General features: G+C 37.1%; 1 protein-coding gene and 1 long non-coding RNA gene across 2 annotated transcripts; one reads left to right on the plus strand and one right to left on the minus strand.

Annotated features, from left to right (window-relative positions):
• Positions 1-15,479: 15,479 nt before the first annotated feature.
• Positions 15,480-17,190, minus strand: LOC111917183 (uncharacterized). Its single transcript, XM_023912840.3, has 4 exons — positions 16,903-17,190; positions 16,308-16,475; positions 15,972-16,207; positions 15,480-15,884 (listed from the first exon to the last, which is right to left on the minus strand). Exons 1-4 carry the CDS (start codon positions 17,188-17,190, stop codon positions 15,635-15,637), a joined length of 942 nt encoding a protein of 313 aa, XP_023768608.1. The 3' UTR covers positions 15,480-15,634.
• LOC122197322 (uncharacterized) lies at positions 15,652-17,323 on the plus strand. Its single transcript, XR_006190515.2, has 2 exons — positions 15,652-15,735; positions 15,821-17,323. It is a non-coding gene; the product is annotated as an uncharacterized LOC122197322 (long non-coding RNA).
• The last annotated feature ends 6,223 nt before the right edge of the window (positions 17,324-23,546 follow it).

The following is a 23,546-nucleotide window of genomic DNA, read 5'->3' on the forward strand; positions in this document are numbered from 1 at the left end:
TTGTTCGACGAGCAGTTTTCGGTGGACTTGGTCCCTATTCCCCTGCGAGGGAATAAGGTTATAGTTGGCATGGATTGGTTGAGTCCCAATGGGGCCGTGATTGATTGTGAGCTGCAGCTAGTGAGAGTTCGCACTCCCAGTGGGGGAGAGTTAGTGATTCAGGGCGAGAGGCCACAGCGCGGACCAACTCTTTGTTCAGCCGCGAGAGCGCGGCGCTATTTTTAGCAGGGTTGCGCCGGATATATAGCTTATGTTTTGGATGCCTGGGAGAAGGGTAAGGTGGCAGTAGATGATGTTCCGGTAGTGCGAGACTACCCTGATGTATTCCCAGAGGATTTGCCTGGAATACCTCCAGAGAGACAGGTCGAGTTCGGGATTGATCTGATTCCGGGTGCGGCGCCGATAGTTAAGGCACCGTATCGGTTAGCTCCCCCTGAGATGCAGGAGTTGTCTACACAGTTGCAGGAGTTGCTAGACAAAGGTTTCATCAGACCGAGTAGTTCGCCTTGGGGAGCTCCGATTTTGTTTGTGAAGAAAAAGGACGGGTCGCACCGTATGTGTATAGATTACCGGGAGTTTAATAAGGTAACGGTGAAGAATCGTTACCCGCTCCCGAGGATAGATGATTTGTTTGACCAGCTTCAAGGAGCGTCTTGGTTTTCCAAGATCGATTTAGGTTCCGGGTATCATCAGATGCGAGTCAGAGATGAGGATGTGCAGAAGACTGCTTTCAGGACCAGGTATGGTCATTATGAGTTTGTGGTGATGCCATTTGGGCTCACCAACGCTCCAGCCGCGTTCATGGACCTCATGAATCGTGTGTGCGGGCCGATGCTGGACCGGTCTGTGATAGTATTCATAGATGATATCTTGGTGTATTCCAAGATGCAGGAGCAGCACGAGGAGCACCTGAGGGAGGTGCTAGAAGTTTTGAGGAGGGAGAGACTTTTCGCAAAGTTCTCCAAGTGCGAGTTCTGGTTGCGCGAGGTGTAGTTCCTTGGTCACCTCGTCAACCAGAAGGGTATTTTAGTAGATCCGACCAAGATAGAGGCCGTGATGCGGTGGGAGGTCCCGAAGTCTCCATCCGAGATTTGGAGCTTCCTAGGGTTGGCAGGGTATTACCGGAGATTCATTTAGGATTTCTCCAAGATAGCAGTGCCGCTCACCCGACTGACCAAGAAGTCGGTGGTGTTTCGTTAGGGGCCTGAGCAGCAGGCAACATTTGAGACCCTCAGGCGGAGGTTGTGCGAGGCTCCGATCCTTACCCTGCCAGAGGGAGTAGAGGATTTTGTAGTCTACTGTGATGCCTCAATCACAGGTATGGGAGCAGTATTGATGCAGCGAGGCCATGTGATAGCTTACGCCTCGAGACAGTTGAAGCCTCACGAGGCTAACTATCCTACCCATGATTTAGAGCTGGGGGCGGTTGTGTTTGCCCTCAAGATTTGGAGACATTACCTTTATGGGGTCCGTTGTACCATCTACACAGATCACAAGAGTTTCAGGTACCTTATGGATCAGTCGAATCTAAACATGAGACAGAGGAGGTGGTTGGATGTGCCGAAGGATTACGATTGTGAAATCCTTTACCATCCAGGGAAGGCCAACGTAGTGGCTGACGCTCTAAGCCGCAAGGTGACAGCAGCCCCTATCAGAGACTTATGTATGAGGATGACAGTGATTACTCCGTTGTTGGAACGGATCAGGGAGGCTCAGGTTGAGGGCCTCAAGGAGGAGAGACAAAAGTGTGAGAGGATAGTGGGCCGAGTAGCTTCGTTTGATTACGATAGTCGGGGGTTGTTGACCCTTCATGGGAGAGTGTGGGTACCGTACTGGGGCGGAGTACGGCAGGTGTTGATGGACGAGGCTCATAAGTCTCGATTTTCTATCCACCCAGGGGCGACGAAGATGTATAGAGATCTTCGACCCGATTACTGGTGGCCCTGCATGAAGCGAGATGTCGCTTGGTATGTAGAGAGCTGCCTGACCTACAGGAAGGTCGAGGCAGAACACGAGAGGCCTCACGGCAAGATACAGCCGTTAGACATTCCCGTGTGGAAATGGGAGGACATCACCATGGATTTTATCACCAAGCTTCCCAGGACCGCACGTGGGGTAGATTCGATTTGGATAATAGTGGATCGGTTGACGAAGAGTGCTCATTTCATACCGATCCAGGAGAGCATATCGGCGGAAAAGTTAGCCGATATCTATGTGCAGGAGGTAGTGGCACGACATGGAGTGCCAGTATCGGTGGTGTCAGACCGAGACGTCCGTTTTACATCCATATTTTGGAAGCGGTTTCACGACGAGATGGGTACTCGTCTCCATTTCAGCACCACTTTCCACCCTCAGACGGACGGGCAGAGCGAGAGGACGATTCAGACTCTCGAGGACATGCTCCGGGCATTTGTCCTAGACTTCGGTGGCTGTTGGGATATGTATCTTCCGTTAGCGGAATTTTTGTATAACAACAGTTATCATGCGAGCATTGATCGACCTCCCTTTTGTTGGATTAGTGTCTAAGTCCATAACTATTTTGGTATGTACTTGACCCAATGGTGCATGGTCCTTTTGGGTTGCCTTCACCAAAGCAACTTGATTGGAGAAATGAATAAAGAGAGAGAGGATAATATGATTTATTAATATGTTATAAGAATAATATATTAAAGGAGAAATCATATTTGTTTAATTAATATTGGTCAATAACTAATTAAGAATTAATTTTGTGATCAAGTGTAATTAATTAAACTAGAGGGGCTGAATTTAATTATGTGATAGTTACAAAATAAGGTAAGAATTATCTTATAAGTATGGTGAACGAATTTAAGGTTGGAAAGCCTTAGAATTTGAGTATGATAAGGATTCAAGGATTATCTTATTGGTTGCTTAATGGATAATCAACTAGATAAGGATAATGACTGAAACCCTATCTTTACACCTATATAAACACCCCTAGGGTTATGAATTCGTGGATCCCTTCCCAAGAAGTCTTAAAAACGAATTCTAACCTTCCTCCTCTTTCTATATACCTTCTCCACTTGCTTATGGTGTTTGTAAGCCATTAGAGGAGTGACACTTGTGACTCTTTGCTTTCCAAGGTCAATTCAAGGAGGAATTGGATTGTTATTGCTACATAACAATCAAGGTATGTTCTTAAACCTATTTACATGTGAATTCTGATTTCCATATGCTAGAATTAGGGTTCAAAGACTTGGATTCAAAGTATGTACAATAGAGAAACCTAGATCCGAGCTTTAGGGTTTGTATGAGCACATAGGATGTCTTATGACCAAAACCCATCAGTGGTATCAGAGCCTTGATTGGTTTCTATTGTATTGATGCTTGTTGTAACTGAAAAATTCGATTTTTTGCATTCTGGAGGCTGGACTCGCCGAGTCCATGGCTGAACTCGCCGAGTCCAAGGTGACTCGACGAGTCCAAGGCTGACTCGACGAGTCAACTCGTCAGAAGGAGGGTACTTCGGGATTTCTTGTTGTTTTTGCTTATGGATAATTACCTTATCATGTTAGATTAATATTAATCCGATTATATGATATATTTGACTATATTTTTAATCTAATTGAAGATATTTATCAATTAATAGGATAATTGTTTCCTTATAAGATAATTGATTAATTATTTTAAGTAAATTGATAAATTATTTTGCAAGAAATCATCAAATATGGATAATTATGTGATTAAATGTTAATTTGAATTATTTGTTATTTGATCCTTGTTGTTGTGAAAAGTTTCATATTTGGCCCTTTAGGTTTTATAGTTTAAATTTGAACCCCAAAAGTTTTGTTGTTTTGAAATTTAAATAGTTGAAACCTTAATGTTTTGAAAAAAGGTTTCAAAACTTGCCCTCAAGTTTTGGAATTTAAAGGTTGATTAAAAGTTTAATTAGAAATGTTAAATTCTAAAACTCTAGTATTGTTTTGAAAAAGTTCAAATCACACCCTTATGTTTTTATTAATTAATTAAGGTGTATAATTAAAAGATGTTTAATAAATCCATAAAAGTTTAGGTTAACCATTTAATAGAATTAAAAGTGTAATTGTTAAAGTTAACCACATAGTATTTTAAAAGTTATAAAATACACCTTATACTATATATATATATATATATATATATATATATATATATATATATATATAACATTAAAAGTCTAACATTATATATGTGTATAACTAAAAGTCAGTCTTACCGTTAGTAGGCCTCATTCACGAAGCTAGTCTATAAGGGGTGTTTAAGGAAATTGCCTATAAAATGGCGATTGAATGGGTATCCACTCTTACCCACCGCACTTTTGACTAGTGGAGAGTCGTTAGCCGAACGGGTAGGATAGGACGAAACCTTCCATTATAAGTATAATGAATTACTAAAGTAACTAAATGTTTTCATAAAATTCCCAATCTTAGGTACTTAGGCAAAAGTGAATTGATGCAATTCCATGAAATTACACTTTGTGCCCTTGCGAAGACGTTAGTGGAGCGTGTGTGGTTAACCGGCACACTAAATGGGTCTAAGCAAAGGTAGCAAAGGGTGACTCAATGTTTGTCATAGTTCGGTGGAGCGTGTGTGGTTTACCGGCACATCGAATAGATGACTGTAACATGTGAGGGCACCATGTAAGTTTGCATGGTCATTCACACCCGCTTTGTGATCCTCGGCATCCCAGTCACAAACAAGAGGGGCATATCGAGATTTAAACATGCCATTGAAAGTTCAATGTATCTCAAAGGATCTAGGAGTTTTCATAGATTTAAAACTTAAATTTCTTTTTCGTTTTTCATGGTGGAAATTAGTGAATCGTCATTCACTTACCTTCAAATATTCTACAACTAGATTACGGCATCCCTTTTCTAGGTTGTAGCGTATTGTGTTGGGTCCTAGCCTTGGAATTTCATTTGGGTGATTTACCAAGGACTCAATCAATCAACTAACTTGAATTCGTTTTCTCCCGTTTTGTAGATGTCAAAGTTCGACAACTATGGTATTCCCAAATCCCGTGGAACAAGCATTCCACATGAAGATGATATTCCACGATTCGATCGAGGATCAAGAAATCATGTTTCACTTCCTCCTCCTCCTCCAATTATTCTCCCTAACCCACAAGATTGTAAAATTGAAAGGTTCAATATCACTCAAGCCCTTTTGGCAAGTAAACATAAAGAAGGAAAGTCGGTGTGTGCACACGTCCTAGGGATGAAGTCTCGCATTGATAGACTAAGAATGATGGGATCCGTTGTTAGTGAAGAGATGGCTGTTGATTGGGTTCTTCAGTCACTTCCCAACTCATATAGTGAGTTCGTAAGAGAGTACTATATGACGAACCACAACGTGACCCTTATAGATCTCATCTATATGCTTATTGCTGCCGAATCAGCAATGGTTTGGCGCAATAGAAAAGCAAAGTTGATTGGTGAATCTGCCTTCAAGACCTCTATGGATATAGACAATGGCAATGAAAGACATGCAATGATCGAAAAGTTTGATCATAAGAGAAAGGCGATGTCTGAAGTAGTTCCATGTGTTGTTCCAAAAGAGTCAATTTGCTTTTATTGCCAAGAGAAGGGGCATTGGAGACGAAGTTGCCTTAATTACCTAAGAGATCTAAGAGATGGGAGAGTCAAAGGTATGACTGCGCTTTAGGTAAAAATCCACTATCTAACTCCATTAAGTTCCTACTCATTGATTCTTGATACATGATGTAATAAGATTACATTTGAGTGTTTTGTAGGGTCGGTGAAAAGAAAGGAAGCTTGATAAGAGAGCAAGATGAATCTAATCACAAGAGATGGATCTTGATCGCATGGACTTGAAGATTAGATTTTGAGCTTAGAAAGTTATGATGGAGTTGTTAGAAATTTTCTTTTGTACATAGTTTTCAATGGATTTTGAATTGTAAGGACAAATTTTTCCGCTGCTTTTATAAATAAAATAAATTTTGTTTGACGTATTTATTCATTTGTTTATTTCCTTACAATGAAATCGTTATGAAAATCGATGTTTGAATATTTCTACAACGAATGGATATGATTCTTATTTATGGAAATGTCAAGAATTTACCAAATAGGGAGAGTTTCTCATCGCCCAAAGTTTCAATCGGACAGAAATTTGGAATCATGCAACTTGGTTGCATGATGAATGAGAAATTCATATTTGGAAATTAGATCAATTCGTTGACAAAGTGTCAAGTGAAGGACTAGGAGATCAAGTACACAAAGTAGTGTGTTGATCAAGTTCACCATAAGAATAACAAAGATATTCGTCATGATTTACTAAAGGCTTAGTAAATATGATTATACTTACAAGATTAAGTGTAATTCTAAATTGATTATAGGGTTTAGATCAATAGTAGAACGAATAAGAAGAATCAAGTAGGCAGAAAGATAAAAGTTTTTCCATTCTAAGAAGAAGGGAGAGTACCTTTTATGCTTTATGATAGGTCTTAATGATTAAGAACCATATCTCAATTGATCCTCTAAGTGAGTCTTAGTACAATTGTATGTCCAAGAAGAGGAATCAAAGAATTGAAGAAATGGTTAAATCAATAAGTCAATCATACTTCGTTCCAATAACAAGTCTTAAAGTTAAGATTGTGACATTGAGTGAAAAGTCTTAAGAAGGTTTGAAACATTCATCAAATGTGGAAAGTTGTGATGTCTTGGATAAGACAAAGACCAACTAGGACCAATTTATGAAGAGTTTTGATAAAAGCTACACTAACTCTTGAATATTTGTTTGTCAAGAAATGTTTTGACAAGAGAATCATATATGTCAAGGAGTCAGTGGGAGTCTTAATGGTCTTGAAAGGTTTCAAGAACAAATCAAATAAATCTTATCAATCATCACTAGCACACGAGTTGAGGTTTACAACCTATCGTGTTGACATTATTTTGATTCTGTGCCAATCCAATCAAGTTAATTATGCATGTGAGTTCTATGAGTTCTCATAAAAGGCAAAGCACCTTAATCAATGAAAGGTACATTGATAAGAAAAGGTGAGCCGCTTAACTACTTGGAAGACATGGTGGGCAGCTGTGCTACCATAAGGCAAGAAATCAAGATTAAGAAAGCTCGGTCCATATGAGTTTGAATTTGTCGTAAACGTTGGTTTTGACAAATTCACATGGATAGGAACATTTACACCGTTTAAAATCTAAGTGTCATAAGATTTCCTCCTTCATGAAAATGATTGTGAGGAAATGCTTTCACTAAGACAGATTTTAAGAAGATAGTGATTGTAAAATTGCATTCTCGAATTCAATTATGGTTACGGCATCCCTTTCCATAATTTGAATTGTGAAGTTTGGCAATTAGTCTTAATTGTTTAGACACACATATGAACTATCGAAGGCAAAGGTGTATAAGTTCAAGAAGCATTGATAAAGGATTATCAAAGCACTAAGTATTAGAAACATGAACTTAAGAAATTCAATAAGTATTGTCTTTTTGGAAGTTGAGATGTTTATGAATACATGTCGAAGCTAGTGGGAGCATAAGTGTTATGTTTTATAATAATCATCATGATAGTGGGAGCATAAAAGTTATGATTGTATGATTATTAAGAAAAGTATTGCAAGGTTAGCAATATTAATTATAGAAAACAAGAGTCATACTTTGCAAAGTTGTAAGAGTTGAAAGGTTGTTTTGCTATAATTAAGGGAGAGAATATTATGCTTCATTTCAAATCTAAAGGATTAGGTTGAGAAATGTTAATAAAATTAGTCAAAGGTACAAAGTGTGTTCTTAAAATTTCGATTATGATTACGGCATCCCTCTTCACAATTCGAATTTTGAGAACATAGCAAATAAAACATTATGCGTCGTGTCCCATACGCTTCGGGTATAGGATCGATTGCAAATGCTTTAATGTTTGACCATTCTAAAATTTTCCAAATGTCGAGAACATTTAGAGGGAAAATGGACTAGAATTGGTTTTGACTAAAATAATTAAACAACTATCAAAGGACAATCCAAGTTCGACGAGGATTGGTCGCTTGTGAGTAGTTGGAAGTATAATATTTGGAAAATATGGAAATGTTTCCATATTGGATGGACCATATCGACATCATTACGAATAGATAAGATTCTATTAAGAATGAGTTGTCATATGGAAAATATGGAAGCGTGTCCATATTGGGAATTGAATATTGAAAATCTATGTCTAGATTAGAAACTTCTATGCAAAAGGATGTTCAAAGAATGTACTTTGAGTGAGAGACATCACATCTATGGAATTGTCTTGTAACAATCTCCGATAGAAGACTTTGTAATATCATTGGCAATAGTCTTTGTGACTTTGGTACAATGACATTACGAAAGGATAAGTTGCATAGAATGTTAGAATCTAGCATATTCTATAAGTAATTGATATTCTTTAACTTATGAAAAACGGATTTGGAGTTGTGAAATGAGAAGGATTGGAAATGTGTTCAATGTGATCTATTTCACAAAGTAAGAACCATAGGTAAACATTGTGTGCATGCTAGGAGCATGGGACAAGTGTTGGAATTCAAGTAAGAAGTTCATTACCCGAAACGACAAATAATGAGTAATCGATATGGTGATAAATAAAAGGAGTTTTATTTATACTCAAAGGTTTGAGGTCATATGGGATTAGTATTATTCTTGTGTTTCACATTTGCATGTTTTGACTTCCAGAATAATTGAGTTTATTAAGAATAATCGAATTATTCAAACGGGCCACAGTCGTTCATATGTTGGAAGTAGATATGAATGAAGACTATCGTGAATTGGTGTGTGGAATGTCTAGAAAAGTATTAGACATAAGCAAATGTTTGCTGCAACGTTCATGAGTGCTTATGAATGTGATTTGAGCATTGGGTTAAACCCACGCTCACTTGGATCACTCCATGGATTGTATCACGAGTGATTGGTGAGACGATAACATCTTATATTCTTGAAACCGAGATGTGTGAGTTGTATCTTGCAAATCGGTTACACATTGATAATATGTAAACGCACCAGTAACTTGGTGTTATAAAACATATTGTTGTGTGTGATTCGGTGCGTGAGTACAAGCAAGCATTGTATCAAAGTTTATCCGTTCCTTTTATCCAAAGTAGGATAAAAGCGATATCTTTGGGCCCCTCGATGGTTTAGTGATGACAAATGTAAATGCTCGGCCGGGCTAGGGCTAATTTGATTTGTTCAATTAGTCAGTCGTCATAAATCGGAAATCGAGATATAGTACAAAGAGAATGATTTGAAATCATATCTCATATGATATCTAGAATGGAGGAATATATGATCCCTTATCTAAGGACACGCGTATTTGATATGATTAGAGTTGACAGCGGCTTTGGAAAGCTACGATTGCAGATCGGGATCCGAAGTCATACGCAGAATAGTTGTTAGACTTATCCAAGTGGGAGACTGTTGGATTAGTGTCTAAGTCCATAACTATTTTGGTATGTACTTGACCCAATGGTGCATGGTCCTTTTGGGTTGCCTTCACCAAAGCAACTTGATTGGAGAAATGAATAAAGAGAGAGAGGATAATATGATTTATTAATATGTTATAAGAATAATATATTAAAGGAGAAATCATATTTGTTTAATTAATATTGGTCAATAACTAATTAAGAATTAATTTTGTGATCAAGTGTAATTAATTAAACTAGAGGGGCTGAATTGTAATTATGTGATAGTTACAAAATAAGGTAAGAATTATCTTATAAGTATGGTGAACGAATTTAAGGTTGGAAAGCCTTAGAATTTGAGTATGATAAGGATTCAAGGATTATCTTATTGGTTGCTTAATGGATAATCAACTAGATAAGGATAATGACTGAAACCCTATCTTTACACCTATATAAACACCCCTAGGGTTATGAATTCGTGGATCCCTTCCCAAGAAGTCTTAAAAACGAATTCTAACCTTCCTCCTCTTTCTATATACCTTCTCCACTTGCTTATGGTGTTTGTAAGCCATTAGAGGAGTGACACTTGTGACTCTTTGCTTTCCAAGGTCAATTCAAGGAGGAATTGGATTGTTATTGCTACATAACAATCAAGGTATGTTCTTAAACCTATTTACATGTGAATTCTGATTTCCATATGCTAGAATTAGGGTTCAAAGTCTTGGATTCAAAGTATGTACAATAGAGAAACCTAGATCCGAGCTTTAGGGTTTGTATGAGCACATAGGATGTCTTATGACCAAAACCCATCACCTTTGAGATGCTTTATGGGAGGAAGTGCAGGACCCCGATTTGTTGTGGCGAGGTCGGTCAGCGGGTCATTGGGAGCACAGAGGTGGTGCTCAAGACGACCGAGTTGATTCAGCAGGTTCGTAGTAGACTGCAGACTGCACAGAGTCGGCAGAAGAGCTACGCCGACAGGAGGCGTTCAGACTTAGAGTTCCGGGTGGGCGATATGGTCCTTCTGAAGGTCTCACCTTGGAAGGGTGTCATCAGGTTTTGGAAGAGGGGAAAGCTGGGCCCCATGTTCATTGGTCCTTTCAGGGTTTTGGCCCGAGTGGGTCGGGTTGCTTATCGGTTAGATCTTCCAGCAGAGCTTAGCCAGATCCACAACACTTTCCATGTGTCTTAGTTGAGGAAGTGTTTGGTGGATGAGTCAGCAGTTGTTCCCTTAGAATATATTCAAGTTGATAGCAGCCTGAATTATATTGAGAGGTCGGTCTCGATTCTGGACCGGAAGACAAAGACCTTGAGGAACAAGGTAATTCAGTTAGTGAAGGTGCAGTGGCAACACCGGAAGGGGTCTGAGTGGATGTGGGAGGCTGAGGAGGAGATGAGAGAGCACTACCCGGAGTTATTTGCAGATTCAGCCATAGCAGACTTCGAGGACGAAGTCTGAGTCAAGTGGGGGAGAATTGTAATGACCCGTCTTTGGTATGTTGCTTCCATGGTATTTATTTAGAAGTTTTCAAGAAGGACTCGACGAGTCTATAGCCCGACTCATCGAGTAGGGACGGGATTTTGAGCACGTGTAAGTCGGCGACTCGGCGAGTCCATATTTGGGACTCGGCGAGTCCGCCTGCCAGGAAGAAACCCTAAATCCCGGGTTTGCTCACTATTTAAGCAATGTTATGTGCCCAAACTCGCCTCCTTCACCCTCAGAGAGCCCGTGAGAAACCCTAAACCATTCCTTGTATGATCTAAGTGTTTTTGTGTGGATTCTTGAAGGATTGAAGAAGAAAAAGAAGAAAGGACCAAAAAGAGGAAGAGTAAAGCAAAGATCCAAGGCCAAAGTCAGAGTTCATTGAGGTATGTCTCGGAATTACCCTGTTTTGTGCTTAAAACCTCCATTAGAACACCTCTAAGGCTAGTTTAATGTATTTTCCAAGCTTTATAAATGTATGGATGCCTTGTTGGGTTGAGATATCCTTAGATCTGTTCATTTAGGAGTGTTAGAGCCCTGATCTAGTGCCTTTTCGAAGTTTCCTTGCTTGAGAACCCTAGATCTAGCCTTTATTGTGCTTTTTGAGACTTTTAATCTTCATGGGTGCATATGGGCACGTAAAGATAGAATCTTTACGTGTTAATCGAGCTAAGGGAGCCCAGATCTATAAGTTTTATGCGCTGGATTCAAGCAGAATCGAGTTTAGAGTAGCTGCATGCATGCGACTCGGCGAGTCGGAAGAACGACTCGGCGAGTCGAGTCGTGAGTCCCCGATTTTTCCCCTTTTGAGTGATGCCGAGTGGGGACCAGTGAGTAGTAGAGTGGACTCAGTGAGTTGGAGGTCAGACTCAGTAATGGAGGGACTCGACGAGTTGTTCATACAACTCGGCGAGTCCAAGGCAATCTTCTTAGCTCAAGAACAACTCGTTGAGTTGTTCATACAACTCGGCGAGTCGGATGCAGATAGCCTGAGTTCTAGAATCGAAAGGAAACTCGTCGAGTCGATGCCATACTCGACGAGTAGCACCGAGCAGGGTTGAGAAGTGAAATAAGGACTCGGCGAGTTGGCGGCCCAACTCGGCGAGTCAGGTCAACTGTAGGTTGACTTTGACCGGGAGAGTTGACTTTGACCAGGGGTAAAAGAGTCATTTTACCCCAATACAGTGATTAGTATTTGATTGAGTGTGTTTATGGAATTGTAGCCAGGGAGATACCGGAGCAGCAGCAGATAGCTTCCAGAGCCATACACTCAGCAGCCAATTCACGAGGTGAGTTTCCTTCCAGTAGGAATGGGTCTACGGCCACAATGCCGGCCTATTTAGTTAGCAGTAGTTCCGGATTTCAGTCCGATGCAGTAGTTAGAGTGCTTGATGTCTTTGTGATTCAATCATGTTTTGTGTTATGTGTTCCGGACTTCAGTCCGATGCAGTATATGTGTTATGTTAGCAAATACGTGTTTATGTTTTGCTATGTTCAGACAGTTCCGGATTTCGGTCCGATGCAGCTAGTTCCGGACTCCGGTCCGATGTAGGGGACAAGGTCCCAGTCAGTTCCGGACTTCGGTCCGATGCAGTCAGTTCCGGACTTCGGTCCGATGCAGTCAGTTCTGGACTTCGGTCCGATGCAGCTAGTTCCGGACTTCGGTCCAATGCAGTGGGCAAGGCCCAATATGTGCTTTATTTGTTATTGTGTGGTATGTGGTAGTTTAGGGGAGCTCACTAAGTTTCGTGCTTACGGTTTCAATTTTGGTTTCAGGTACTTCCGCAAGTAAAGGGAAGAGCTCGGGATGATGACATCGCACACACCACAGCTTCAGTTTTTGTCCTGGGAGTGATTCAGTTTCTTAGATATGTTTTGATACAGTTATGACACAGATTTTCTCACAGTATTTTAGTATGGTTTGAGATACGCAACGTATGGTTTTATTATATGATACTCAGTTTTATGATTTTGTTATATTAAAAATGAAATTTTCGGGTCCTATTTTTGGGATGTTTCATATGTGGTACCTTTTCGTATTATAAACCCCTACAACTAACTAAAACAAAAGCAAATATGTGGAAAGCAGATAATGGTACGTTAGTTATGTGAAATTAAGTTTTTTAGTATTGATATGATCTAGTTCTTTAAAAAAAATGTCACCAAAGTAACTGTGATTGCCTGTGCAGGGGTATTTATCAAACCTCCAACATATAACAGTGTTATCTAGACATATATTCTCCTTGTTTCTCCATTGAGTGAATGATCATTGTAAGGTTTTGGTTGCTGAAGTTAATTACCCCTTTGTGCTTGACAAAAACTAATAGCTCTCTAATAGTTTAACAAAATCAACCATGAACACAATTGCTAAAATAAGTTAATAAAGAAACAATCAGGAAATCATATTGTATTATGAATTTCATCGAATAATCATACCTGAATAAGGATGATATTAGCACCCTTCTCATCAGCAACTCTCACCAGCCTGCAATGCAAAACATTCTGTGAGAATTAAGACAAATGAATTTTATAGTAATTAGAATACTTACATCCACAACTAATAAGAAAGGAAAGCATACATAGTATTCCAACATCCAAACACTACGGTGTGAATTCACATATGGAATCAAGTAAAACATAAAAGAATAAACAAACCATCATATAAAGAGAAGTAACTGGAAATTAGTCTACAAAGATAACAATAGGGATGTAACTGAACTAAATAAAACTCATATGATTTCACCGCTGCTTTTATTCTCTTTTCCGTCTTCTACTCTCAATATGTGCCTCTATATCGATCTGTATTTTGTCGATTTCATATGGAGAAATTGATTAGCCCTAATAGCAAAAGGAAACCAACCAGGGATTATTAGCACAAATTGGACGCAAGAAAAATTAAGTTTTAATTTCCCCTAACACCATCTCAATCACATATATAATTAGGATTCGACGAACCCATCATAAAAACAAAACCCAACTTCTGAAACCGTAAATCAAAAACACGACCCTGAATTTCAACCGAATGAGGCTCAGGAAAAAGGGGTGAAACACTGGGATGGCTGCAAACACCGGTTGCAATATCCTATCGGAATGCCTTCCGAGTTGCCTTGCCAAAATACGACCCCGATTTCACCCGATACTTGATAACCCAAAATCTTTTCAAAAATAAAACTCAAACCATCAACATCGGAACCCATCAAAAGAAGAAAATGGTGGGTTAAAGAGAAAATGATGAATAGCAGAAGTAGTGAAAAAAGTAAGGAGCGTCTGATGGTGCTTCATAAAGATGATGGATATGGTGGTGTTGGATCGCGTCTACAAAGAAACACTCACACACAGAGAGGGTTGAAGAAGGATCGAGATGAAGGTGGTTGGTTTATGGTACTGTATGGTAAGAAAAATGGTGAAGAAGAACACTAATCTGAATGTGATTGGCCAACAAAGCGGCCAAGCAAAGTAAAACAACACGTGGCCAGTAAAATATAGATATTGACAGAAGCCACCCCTGCCATTTAGAAAGAAAGTAATGAACTGCCACAAAGACAGAGACCTACACGACAGGAAATGTAAGTTAAGGGATCAAAAGAGACAAATATGGGTGACATTTACTGTAGCTAAGACCACAAAATTTTAATATATAATATAATATACGTATCAAATTATATTTGTAATATTTTAGTAAAACAAAAATAAAATATGAAATATATATATATATATATATATATATATATATATATATATATATATATATATATATATATATATATATATATATATGAATTATGTATTTATATCGTCGCAATGACAGTGTATGTACTAGATATTTACGAGTTATAAAAAAACCTAAAAAGTAAAATTGAGTGATGTGAAAGGACTAATTCTGATAACTAGACTATACAAAAGGATTAATTCTTTAAATTTTACATTTTGACATACAAAATAAAATCTCTTAGGGGCTTTACGCCTTTACCTCTAGAAGATTCAATCATTCAATTTTAGTCGGCTTATTAAAAGTTAAAAAGAAAACAGACGGGGATTGGGGGGTGGTTGAGCATCGGCTAGCCTCGGTGCTGCCTCCACCACTACTCCTTTAATTGTGCCCTTGTAGGCATGAACACATATAGTATCGGTTATAGACTAATTTTTAGAATGAAGAGACATATTCTGGAGAAGTATAAGACTAGGGTGAGTTAATCCTTTCAATTTGGGCCGAATGTCTAAGATTGTTTAAATTGCTAACTAAAGTTTAATAAAACAAATTGGTTAACTATATGTTTGCTTTGCTACTAACATTGATTTTCATGTATAAATAGTAAATCACAATTTGTAGAATCGGGCGTAAGATTATAGAATGTATTTGTGTGTGTTTGTCGTTAAAAAACTATATAACTATATTTTTACACAACCAGCAAGCATTCGCCTAACATAGATATATAAGAAGATATTAAAAAAAAGTAATGTACCAGCATAAACATGTAAACAAGATTCGAAGGTGCACACACCGGAGGCCAATGTTTTTTCAAACTTAAAGAAAGATAACAAAAAAAAAAAAAAAAAAAAAAAAAAAAAAACCAAAATCTAAATATAAATACGAATTAATGGAAATTACAAACCTTAATTTTATTAAACAAAACAACATCATTATATCACTAATAGCTAAACAAACACTCGCCAACCAAAAACTTTGTGGGATAAAGAAATTAAAAAAAGTAATCGGCACACCACACTAGAGAAGAATAAGAGGTTATTAGGAATTTCATTGGCCAAGGAAAGCCAAGATCAACTGATTCACCTGATTAGGGAATTGCTCCTGAACGAAATGTGACCCATTGGGCACGTATGTAACCTCTAAATTAGGTACGTATTTTTTCATCTCATCTCCATTTATTACATCTTCAACACCAGGAAATTTGAATAAATAATCCTTTTCTCCCATAATCAGTAATGCTCGACCTTCTACTTTTGGATCCTCTATGTTAAACTCATACCTTTCGTCTAGTAACGATCTACACAAGATTTAAAGTGAGGGTTAATTAGGCCCATCTATTATGCAGTATTCAAGTGGTCAATAATTGGGATCTGAAATGAGTTACCTGTAGGGAACTTTGAGAGCAGTTTGAAATCCAGATTTTTCATATAAATTGCCATACGCGACAAGATCCTCCTCCGTGAACCAGGAGGGCAAAGGCGTATCTGGCTCCACAAGATCCATGATCTCCTGGTTTTCACTGGCTATTGGGATTTCACTTGCAGAGAATAATATGTAGATGTTTTTCACCACTGTTTTAGCATCAAAACGGCTGAAATCAGCTTCGGCTCTTCCAGGATTCTGTAAGTAGTGTATGAGTCAAGAACATTTAATTTCTTCCATGGAGAATCCCAAAATGGTGATGAATTGATGAAATTAAGTTGGGATGAGAACGACGTACCCGAAATCTTGAGATGTAGAAACCCTCGGGAAGGGATTCATGACTAACGAGAGGACCTGGGGGGATAAATGGCACACCAAGGGTTACGACTCCTAAAACCCTTTCACCACGTAGAAGCGCAAATGCGTAAGCCACAAACGCTCCAAAATCTTTGCCGATTACGAACACCTATTAGGTAGAATAAGATCAAAATTCGGCAACAAAATATTTATGGATTTTGTTAGGTTTCATGTTCTTTAATTGAAGACATCAGATGAACTCAATAATTTTTCCCAAATGCTCACTCAAACGCAGAAAAGCAAAAAAATATGTTCATTATATCACAATCATTCATATCAGTCATATCACTTGGTTTAACTTTAACTGGATCAACCAAAACTGAGATGATCATTATGCTAGTTCATTGGATTTCAAAGAAAAATGATGATTATTAAAGTTTAGTATGAGATGACAGATGTTTTGCTCGATTATGAAATCGAAGAAAGTGCAAAAACATCTGACCACACTAGCGAAGTTCTTAAAACTCAAAATTAGGATTGATTTGCCTGCTAAAAAGTCGATTACGAATTACGAGAGGGAGTAGTTGATGTATCACCTTGTTAACGTTGAGAGAATCGAGAATCGCGAGGGTATCGTAAAGCATGTCGGAAAAGGAAGTTTTCTCCGGTTCAACGCCGTGATCTGATAGCCCGTAACCTCTGAAATCAGGTGCAATGGCTCTGAAACCAGCATTGGCAACGCCAATCATCTGGTGGCGCCAGGTGTACCATATCTCCGGGAAGCCATGCAAGAAAACCACTGCCGGCGAAGACTCTTTTCCGATCTCGGCTACGTGAAGCTTGATCCCGTTCACTTCAACGAACTTGTGCTCTATTTGGTCCATTTTTTAGCGCAAGAGGGAAAGTTTTGTTTTGTTAAATTGAATTGAAATGGTGCGATTATATAGGCTAATTATGAGATAATTAGAATCTTTTAATCTGTAAAAATAGAATATAGTTAACGATTTAGTGTTTGTTTGTTTGTGCTTTAGTGTTTAGTTGTTGATGATTAAATAATTATATGATTATTTAGCCTAATAGAAATTATTATCAAAGTAATAAATATTTTTTTATTATATATTCTTAAAGTTTTAAAATTTCAAATTAATTTATTTTTCAACTACAATAATAAGAAAAGTATCTATTAATATTTGTTTTTTAGAAATTTCTTCTCATAATTGCAATGCCTTTTGTAGTTATATTTTTTGGTTTCAATTCTATATAAATTATAATTATATTTTGGTGATAATGACTTGAGAATGTAACGTATTCTAACTTCTTGTCACATTTGGTTACTAAATTGTTTTTCGTTTTTTATTAACCTTGAACTTGTTGAAATGTGTACATTATACCAGTATGATCGCTAATAGTGAGTTTTGCCAATTTCTTCCGTTGTTTCCGACCAAATATGAGTTTTTCGGTCATCTTCTCTAATTAAACTCGATTCTCAACTAAAACCACTACAAACACCTCTCAAATCAGCCATCAATCACCACCCTTACCTCCATCATTCCCACTTAAAACCACTGCCAACCACCTCCAATTACCCACCATAACCCACTAAAACAACCAGACGACCTCACCGAAGAAATCCTAGACGAGATCTGAAACTGCAAAAAACCTCTCTTTTTTCTCTGTGAACCCCGTCAACCCACACACCCTTCTCTATCTATCATCTAACAACCCTAAACTCGAAAGGGAGGGGGGAGAGAGGAAGTCTGCAATCGATTTTGAGAGAAGAAGAAGAAACCGACGATCTCGCCAGAGAAATCCCAGATGAGATCGAAAACTTCAAAAACCTCACGATGAGCTCCGGTCAGATCTAGGCGACTATTCAGAGCGTGGTGACTGTTTAGAGCTCCTACCAGAACAACTTTGTCGAATCAATCCCTGTAGAAATCGGAAGGAAGCATAGATGTGACATTCCCAATTTTCAGAACCGGAAAATTTTTTATTTACGCTTTAAAAATCGTAATATTTTTTTTCGCAGAAATTCCCAGTGCATTAAAACAATTTGAGTACAAAATATTGTCTCAAAATAATAAAACTCTAGGGATGCATAACTCATAGACAACATATGTTATAACGTAAAGACCTAGTGGTCATGAACTTTATTGCATGTCTTCTCTCCGCATCTTACTCAAGCCTTCAGTCGTCTTACACTACTACCTGTGATACATGTAAATTGAGTGGGTCAGGTTGGGAAATTGGTATGACACATAAGGTTTTCAATCTCACAATGTGATAATAATGTATATCTCAAACTTGCAAAAACCAACTATTATCATTAACACACACACACATACACATACACACACACACACACACACACATATATATATATATATATATATATATATATATATATATATCATATCTATAAAACGATCTATCCTATCCCATCGATCCCCAGGGACCAATCCTATACAATGATCTTACGAGATCTAGCCTAAAGGATCAATATGAACAACAAACCAACGATGCTGCTTCGGAAATTTCCTAATAGCAAACGAGGTTCAATAAAGACATACCTAGTAGTGGCTTGACACCCTTGGGTATTATGCCTCCAGACTCATCCTATCTGGAAAAATAACATCAGACATACCTAGTAGTGGTCTATTAATAACACACTCTATTTTGTAGTCTACGAAGTTCCTCCAATTACTTCGTGAAAGGAAACGTTGACACACAAAGCTCATCAAAAGAAAAAAGTATGAGGAAATACTAATAAAGTACTCCAATACGCTCCTGTACTCCGACACATAATAGTGTCAAAAAGGACTTTGTACATCATAGTCCTTCTGACACATTATAATACCCTGATATGAGCAGGACTTGTACCCCAACACATAATAATACCTCGACAAAAGTAGCACTTGAGATACAGACCTTTGAAAAATACTTGGTACATATAAAGTACTTTTGTACGTTGGACAAACTCCATCGATCATCAATGTCCTCGAATAGAGTTTCTACTCTCTTTTTCCATCATTCACGTACCCTTAATAAGATGCTACTTATTATCCAACTTAATTGAATTAAGCATCCATTTTTAAGTCTTATCTCATCACTAGGCAAGACTACACTGCTTATAATCAATTTCCAATACCAACTCCGTTTAGACAACACTAACTAGTGTATATTTTTAACACAAAGTTTTAGGTATTAATTTTCTTTTTTTTTTAGAAATAATACTTCTATTATTATTATTATTTTCACGTAATAATATCATATATACATCTTATCACATATAAAACCATATCTGGTTCACACATCGTATATCATCAAATATATATCTAACACATATTTCAGGCAATAAACATTAATTAACATATAAACTTTCGATAGATATTTAATACATTTAAAAAATACTTGTATTAAAGTCATGTTTATGAAAGTAACTATACACTCATCTGATTAGTTAGTGGAAACTAACTATTATCGTGACTCTAAGCTCAACACCTTATCTTGCCAAAACATTATCTCTTTTTAAACGTGATATGTGCCAACGTGCCAACTGAGATATTTTTTACTCTTAAAACTTTAATAATTTTGATCTTCTTTCTATCATTTGAAGAGTGTTTTCTTGAGTAACAAAATCGTAAGAACAAACCTATCTATTTATACTCTCACATAAAGCTAACGACAAAACAAGATTTTCTTGTTGATTAAGAAATAATAGATATACATCAAAGTACTAGCGACCGGTACATACTCATCCAAAAATACATGTCATACAAAAAAACATATACAACATTTAAGCCAATTAGACACCACGACCAATTCATTTTTTCTTTAATTGATTAATTGGATATATTATCCACACCCCACACATTAGCGAATATATATATATATATATATATATATATATATATATATATATATATATATAATATAATATAACATAATTTCTAAAAATCAGTTTATTTTTAATAAATAATCAAGTCTTATTTTATTATTTATTTAATCCGTTGTATATAAAGAATTTATTTGATTAATATTGTTTTACAACGTATAAAAGCTAATCACCGGTTGCTAATGCCGTAAAATATATCTGAACAATTATTGTCGAAAAATAGGTGTAACAAAAATAATATTTCACTACTTGGGTTCGTCCTTGATTTTATTGAGACCAAATACATCTTATAACATACATAATGAGATTTTAGGGTCGTCATAATTTTCGTTAAGATTATTTATCATAAATAATATTCTATTTAAAAAAGGTTATTTTATCGCTCTTCGATAATTTTATAAAAAGATTCATACAAATATTATATACCCTTAATATTTGTCCACATAACACATATATAATAAATAAATATTTTTTATATAACCCGTAAAGCGTGTGAAGAAAAATTATCCTATTCGAGAATTTTAATTGTTCAATAAAAAGAATATTTATTATTATTATTATTATTATTATTATTATTATTATTATTATTCCTTTAATGTCTAGCCTAACTTACGACGTTATAATTCTCCCCCACTTAGGATGATTTCGTCACCGAAATCACAAACTCAATGAATACATGCGATCCTCGCCACTTGTTTTGTCCTTGACATCAAAACCGAAGTCGAGTTGTCTTTCACACTTTTTCCTTAATAGTTGGTCCCCCCTACTTGGGTTCGAACTCCTGTCTGCTGTTATTCACAACCAATCAAAGCCCAAGCTGGCTCTGCCTATGTAGTTTGTATCTCCCTTGTAATAAACTCATGATTGTCATTTTAATATTCCCAACATAGTATCATTGTTTGTGCTTACAACATGTGATCTTCTTGCATATAGAGACCACAGAATAATCAAGATCACGAAAATCATGAAGTCGTCTATCGATGTACACGTATAAAATAGTATAAAAGGGTTTTACTAATGTATTGGAAATTACTAGCAACAATGACTGCAACTCTACTAGCCTACTGAGAGAGAATCAATAGATTTGAACCTATTGGCAATGGTGGTGCTTGAACTTCTCCCACTCTTCGTCCTTTGTTGACCTTCATCTCTAACCCTCGAGTTACAAACTTAACTTTTCATCGAAGACTACTGCTCCATTATAAATTATGTTGTAAACTCAACCCTAGATAAGGTCTTTACTTTGGCTAAAGTAACAGACCGAATAGTCAGACTCTAATGACCTTCCATTGCACCGTGCATCGAATTAGAATCTTACCTCTATGAGCCAAACACTAACACGTAAGAAACCTTCCTTCATGTTCTAATGCAGTACAATCATGAATTTTCTAAATAATGGTTGCTTAGTCCTTTAACAAAGGCTACTATACTTCTGTAGATCACCTCGGTCATCTTCCTCTTCAATCTCCCGACTAAAGTTGGTTACTACACAGGATATGGTTCTCTGAACCAATCAACTCACTTCGTAGATTTATATTAATTGGACTCGATTCTTTATGAACACTAGGGTCTGAACGAAAATCATCTTCCTAGTCATCACCAAAGTGGAGGTAATGACGGAAATGGAAAAAGTCAAACTCAACTACTAGAGCCTTAGTAACCTTATGTCTCTTCTTGATCCAAGTGCGAGTCCGATACTTTGGGTATAGGCCTTTACTACCTTTCACACCTACTCATAATTGTCCCAAGAATTGTCTTGCAGTCCCTAATTCACCATACCAAAAATCACAAAGCAACTTATCACACATGAGTGTGTTCAAACAAGCACATACAACAATTTCTCCTACACTCAACTAGGGATTTCGTGTCTCTATCAAGCACATCTTGGATTTCCTAGACTCGCCTTCTAGGATCCTTGTCATGCGTATGCTTGATCTAGCATATTCTAATACTTTTCCTAGGCCGCTAGGAATTTCACTTCCAAATTCTTCATATAAATTCTTTCTCGAGTAGTGTCTAGTCTGCAGGGCACACTATACCAAAATTTACTTTAGCAATATGGAGACAAACAATATCCAACTACTTGTATCATTTTCGAACTCATGCAAGTCACCATGTATATCATTCCATTTCTTCATTTTATCATCCTTCCATGACATCGTCATTCCTTTACAAAAGCCTGCATCTCTGTCGTTCCTGACACCAACATATCTTATCATGCAATACTCTGGGTGTATCTCCTTTTCAGCTAAATGTTCTGACTTTACTTAAACAAGTAAGTTCATTAGCACTTCAAAAATCAATGACTAATTTCACCGTCCTAATCCTATATGTTAAATTCGGATTAACACACTATAGAACTTTCGCAAGGATGTGATAGGAGTCAATCATCACTTAGTATCATTAATTACCAAGTCATGGACTCCTATATATGGTACATATCAGCTCTTAACACAATACTTGAACTGCATACTACATTGCAATGATAGGCAAGGTCTCGACCTATTGAGTCTGAAAACTCTTTCAAACTTAACCTCTTTTTCTTTATTGAATTATTATGAATATTGTATGACATCTACTTCGATATCATCAAAGTATTCATTGTCATCTTCAACTTCTCTAAATCCGTAAGTAATCAAAACTTCGATCTGGTCGGCGGTGGAAACGTGAAGTGGTGGGACAACTTCATGGGTTAAACCAAAGTTTTAACATCCTGCCAGTTGAAAATGTACTTTACACATACAATACTCCTCCAAAGGTATTATTACTTTACTAAACATACTTTGAAGGTACAACACCAATCTGTAGGTATTAATAAATTATTTATGATATCACTCAATAACTTTGTAAGTCTCCTTATCTCTTTGAAAAGTTATATGACAATTCTAATACAATATTTAAACGTTTAGAATCCTATACACATAAAATTTGTCCCCCAAACCAAGGTTGGCAACAGACCTTAAATCTTCTCAGTTATTAGCATTCTAGGTAGGCAACCTAAAGCATGCTATATCACATAACATTTAGCACATATTAGCATATGAGGCATTGTTCCTATAATATGATAGTGCACCTCATTACAAGTAACGTATTAAACCTAAGGTATGCTATAAATTAAATCTCTTAGCACATAATAGTTATTATGATCTATATCTTAAAGTAACCTAGTGCTTGTGTCTATTTAGGTTTTCAACCTAAAATATACTAGACATATATCTCACCATCATCACTTAATCTCTATGATGAAGTTTAGAAATCCTCACAATTCCTAGTTCGATTAAACTAATACTCTGATACCAACTATGACATCCCCAATTTTCAGAATTGAAAAAAATTAAGCTTTAA

This window comes from Lactuca sativa, chromosome 4 (assembly GCF_002870075.4).
Source record: "Lactuca sativa cultivar Salinas chromosome 4, Lsat_Salinas_v11, whole genome shotgun sequence".
NCBI lineage: Eukaryota > Viridiplantae > Streptophyta > Magnoliopsida > Asterales > Asteraceae > Lactuca > Lactuca sativa.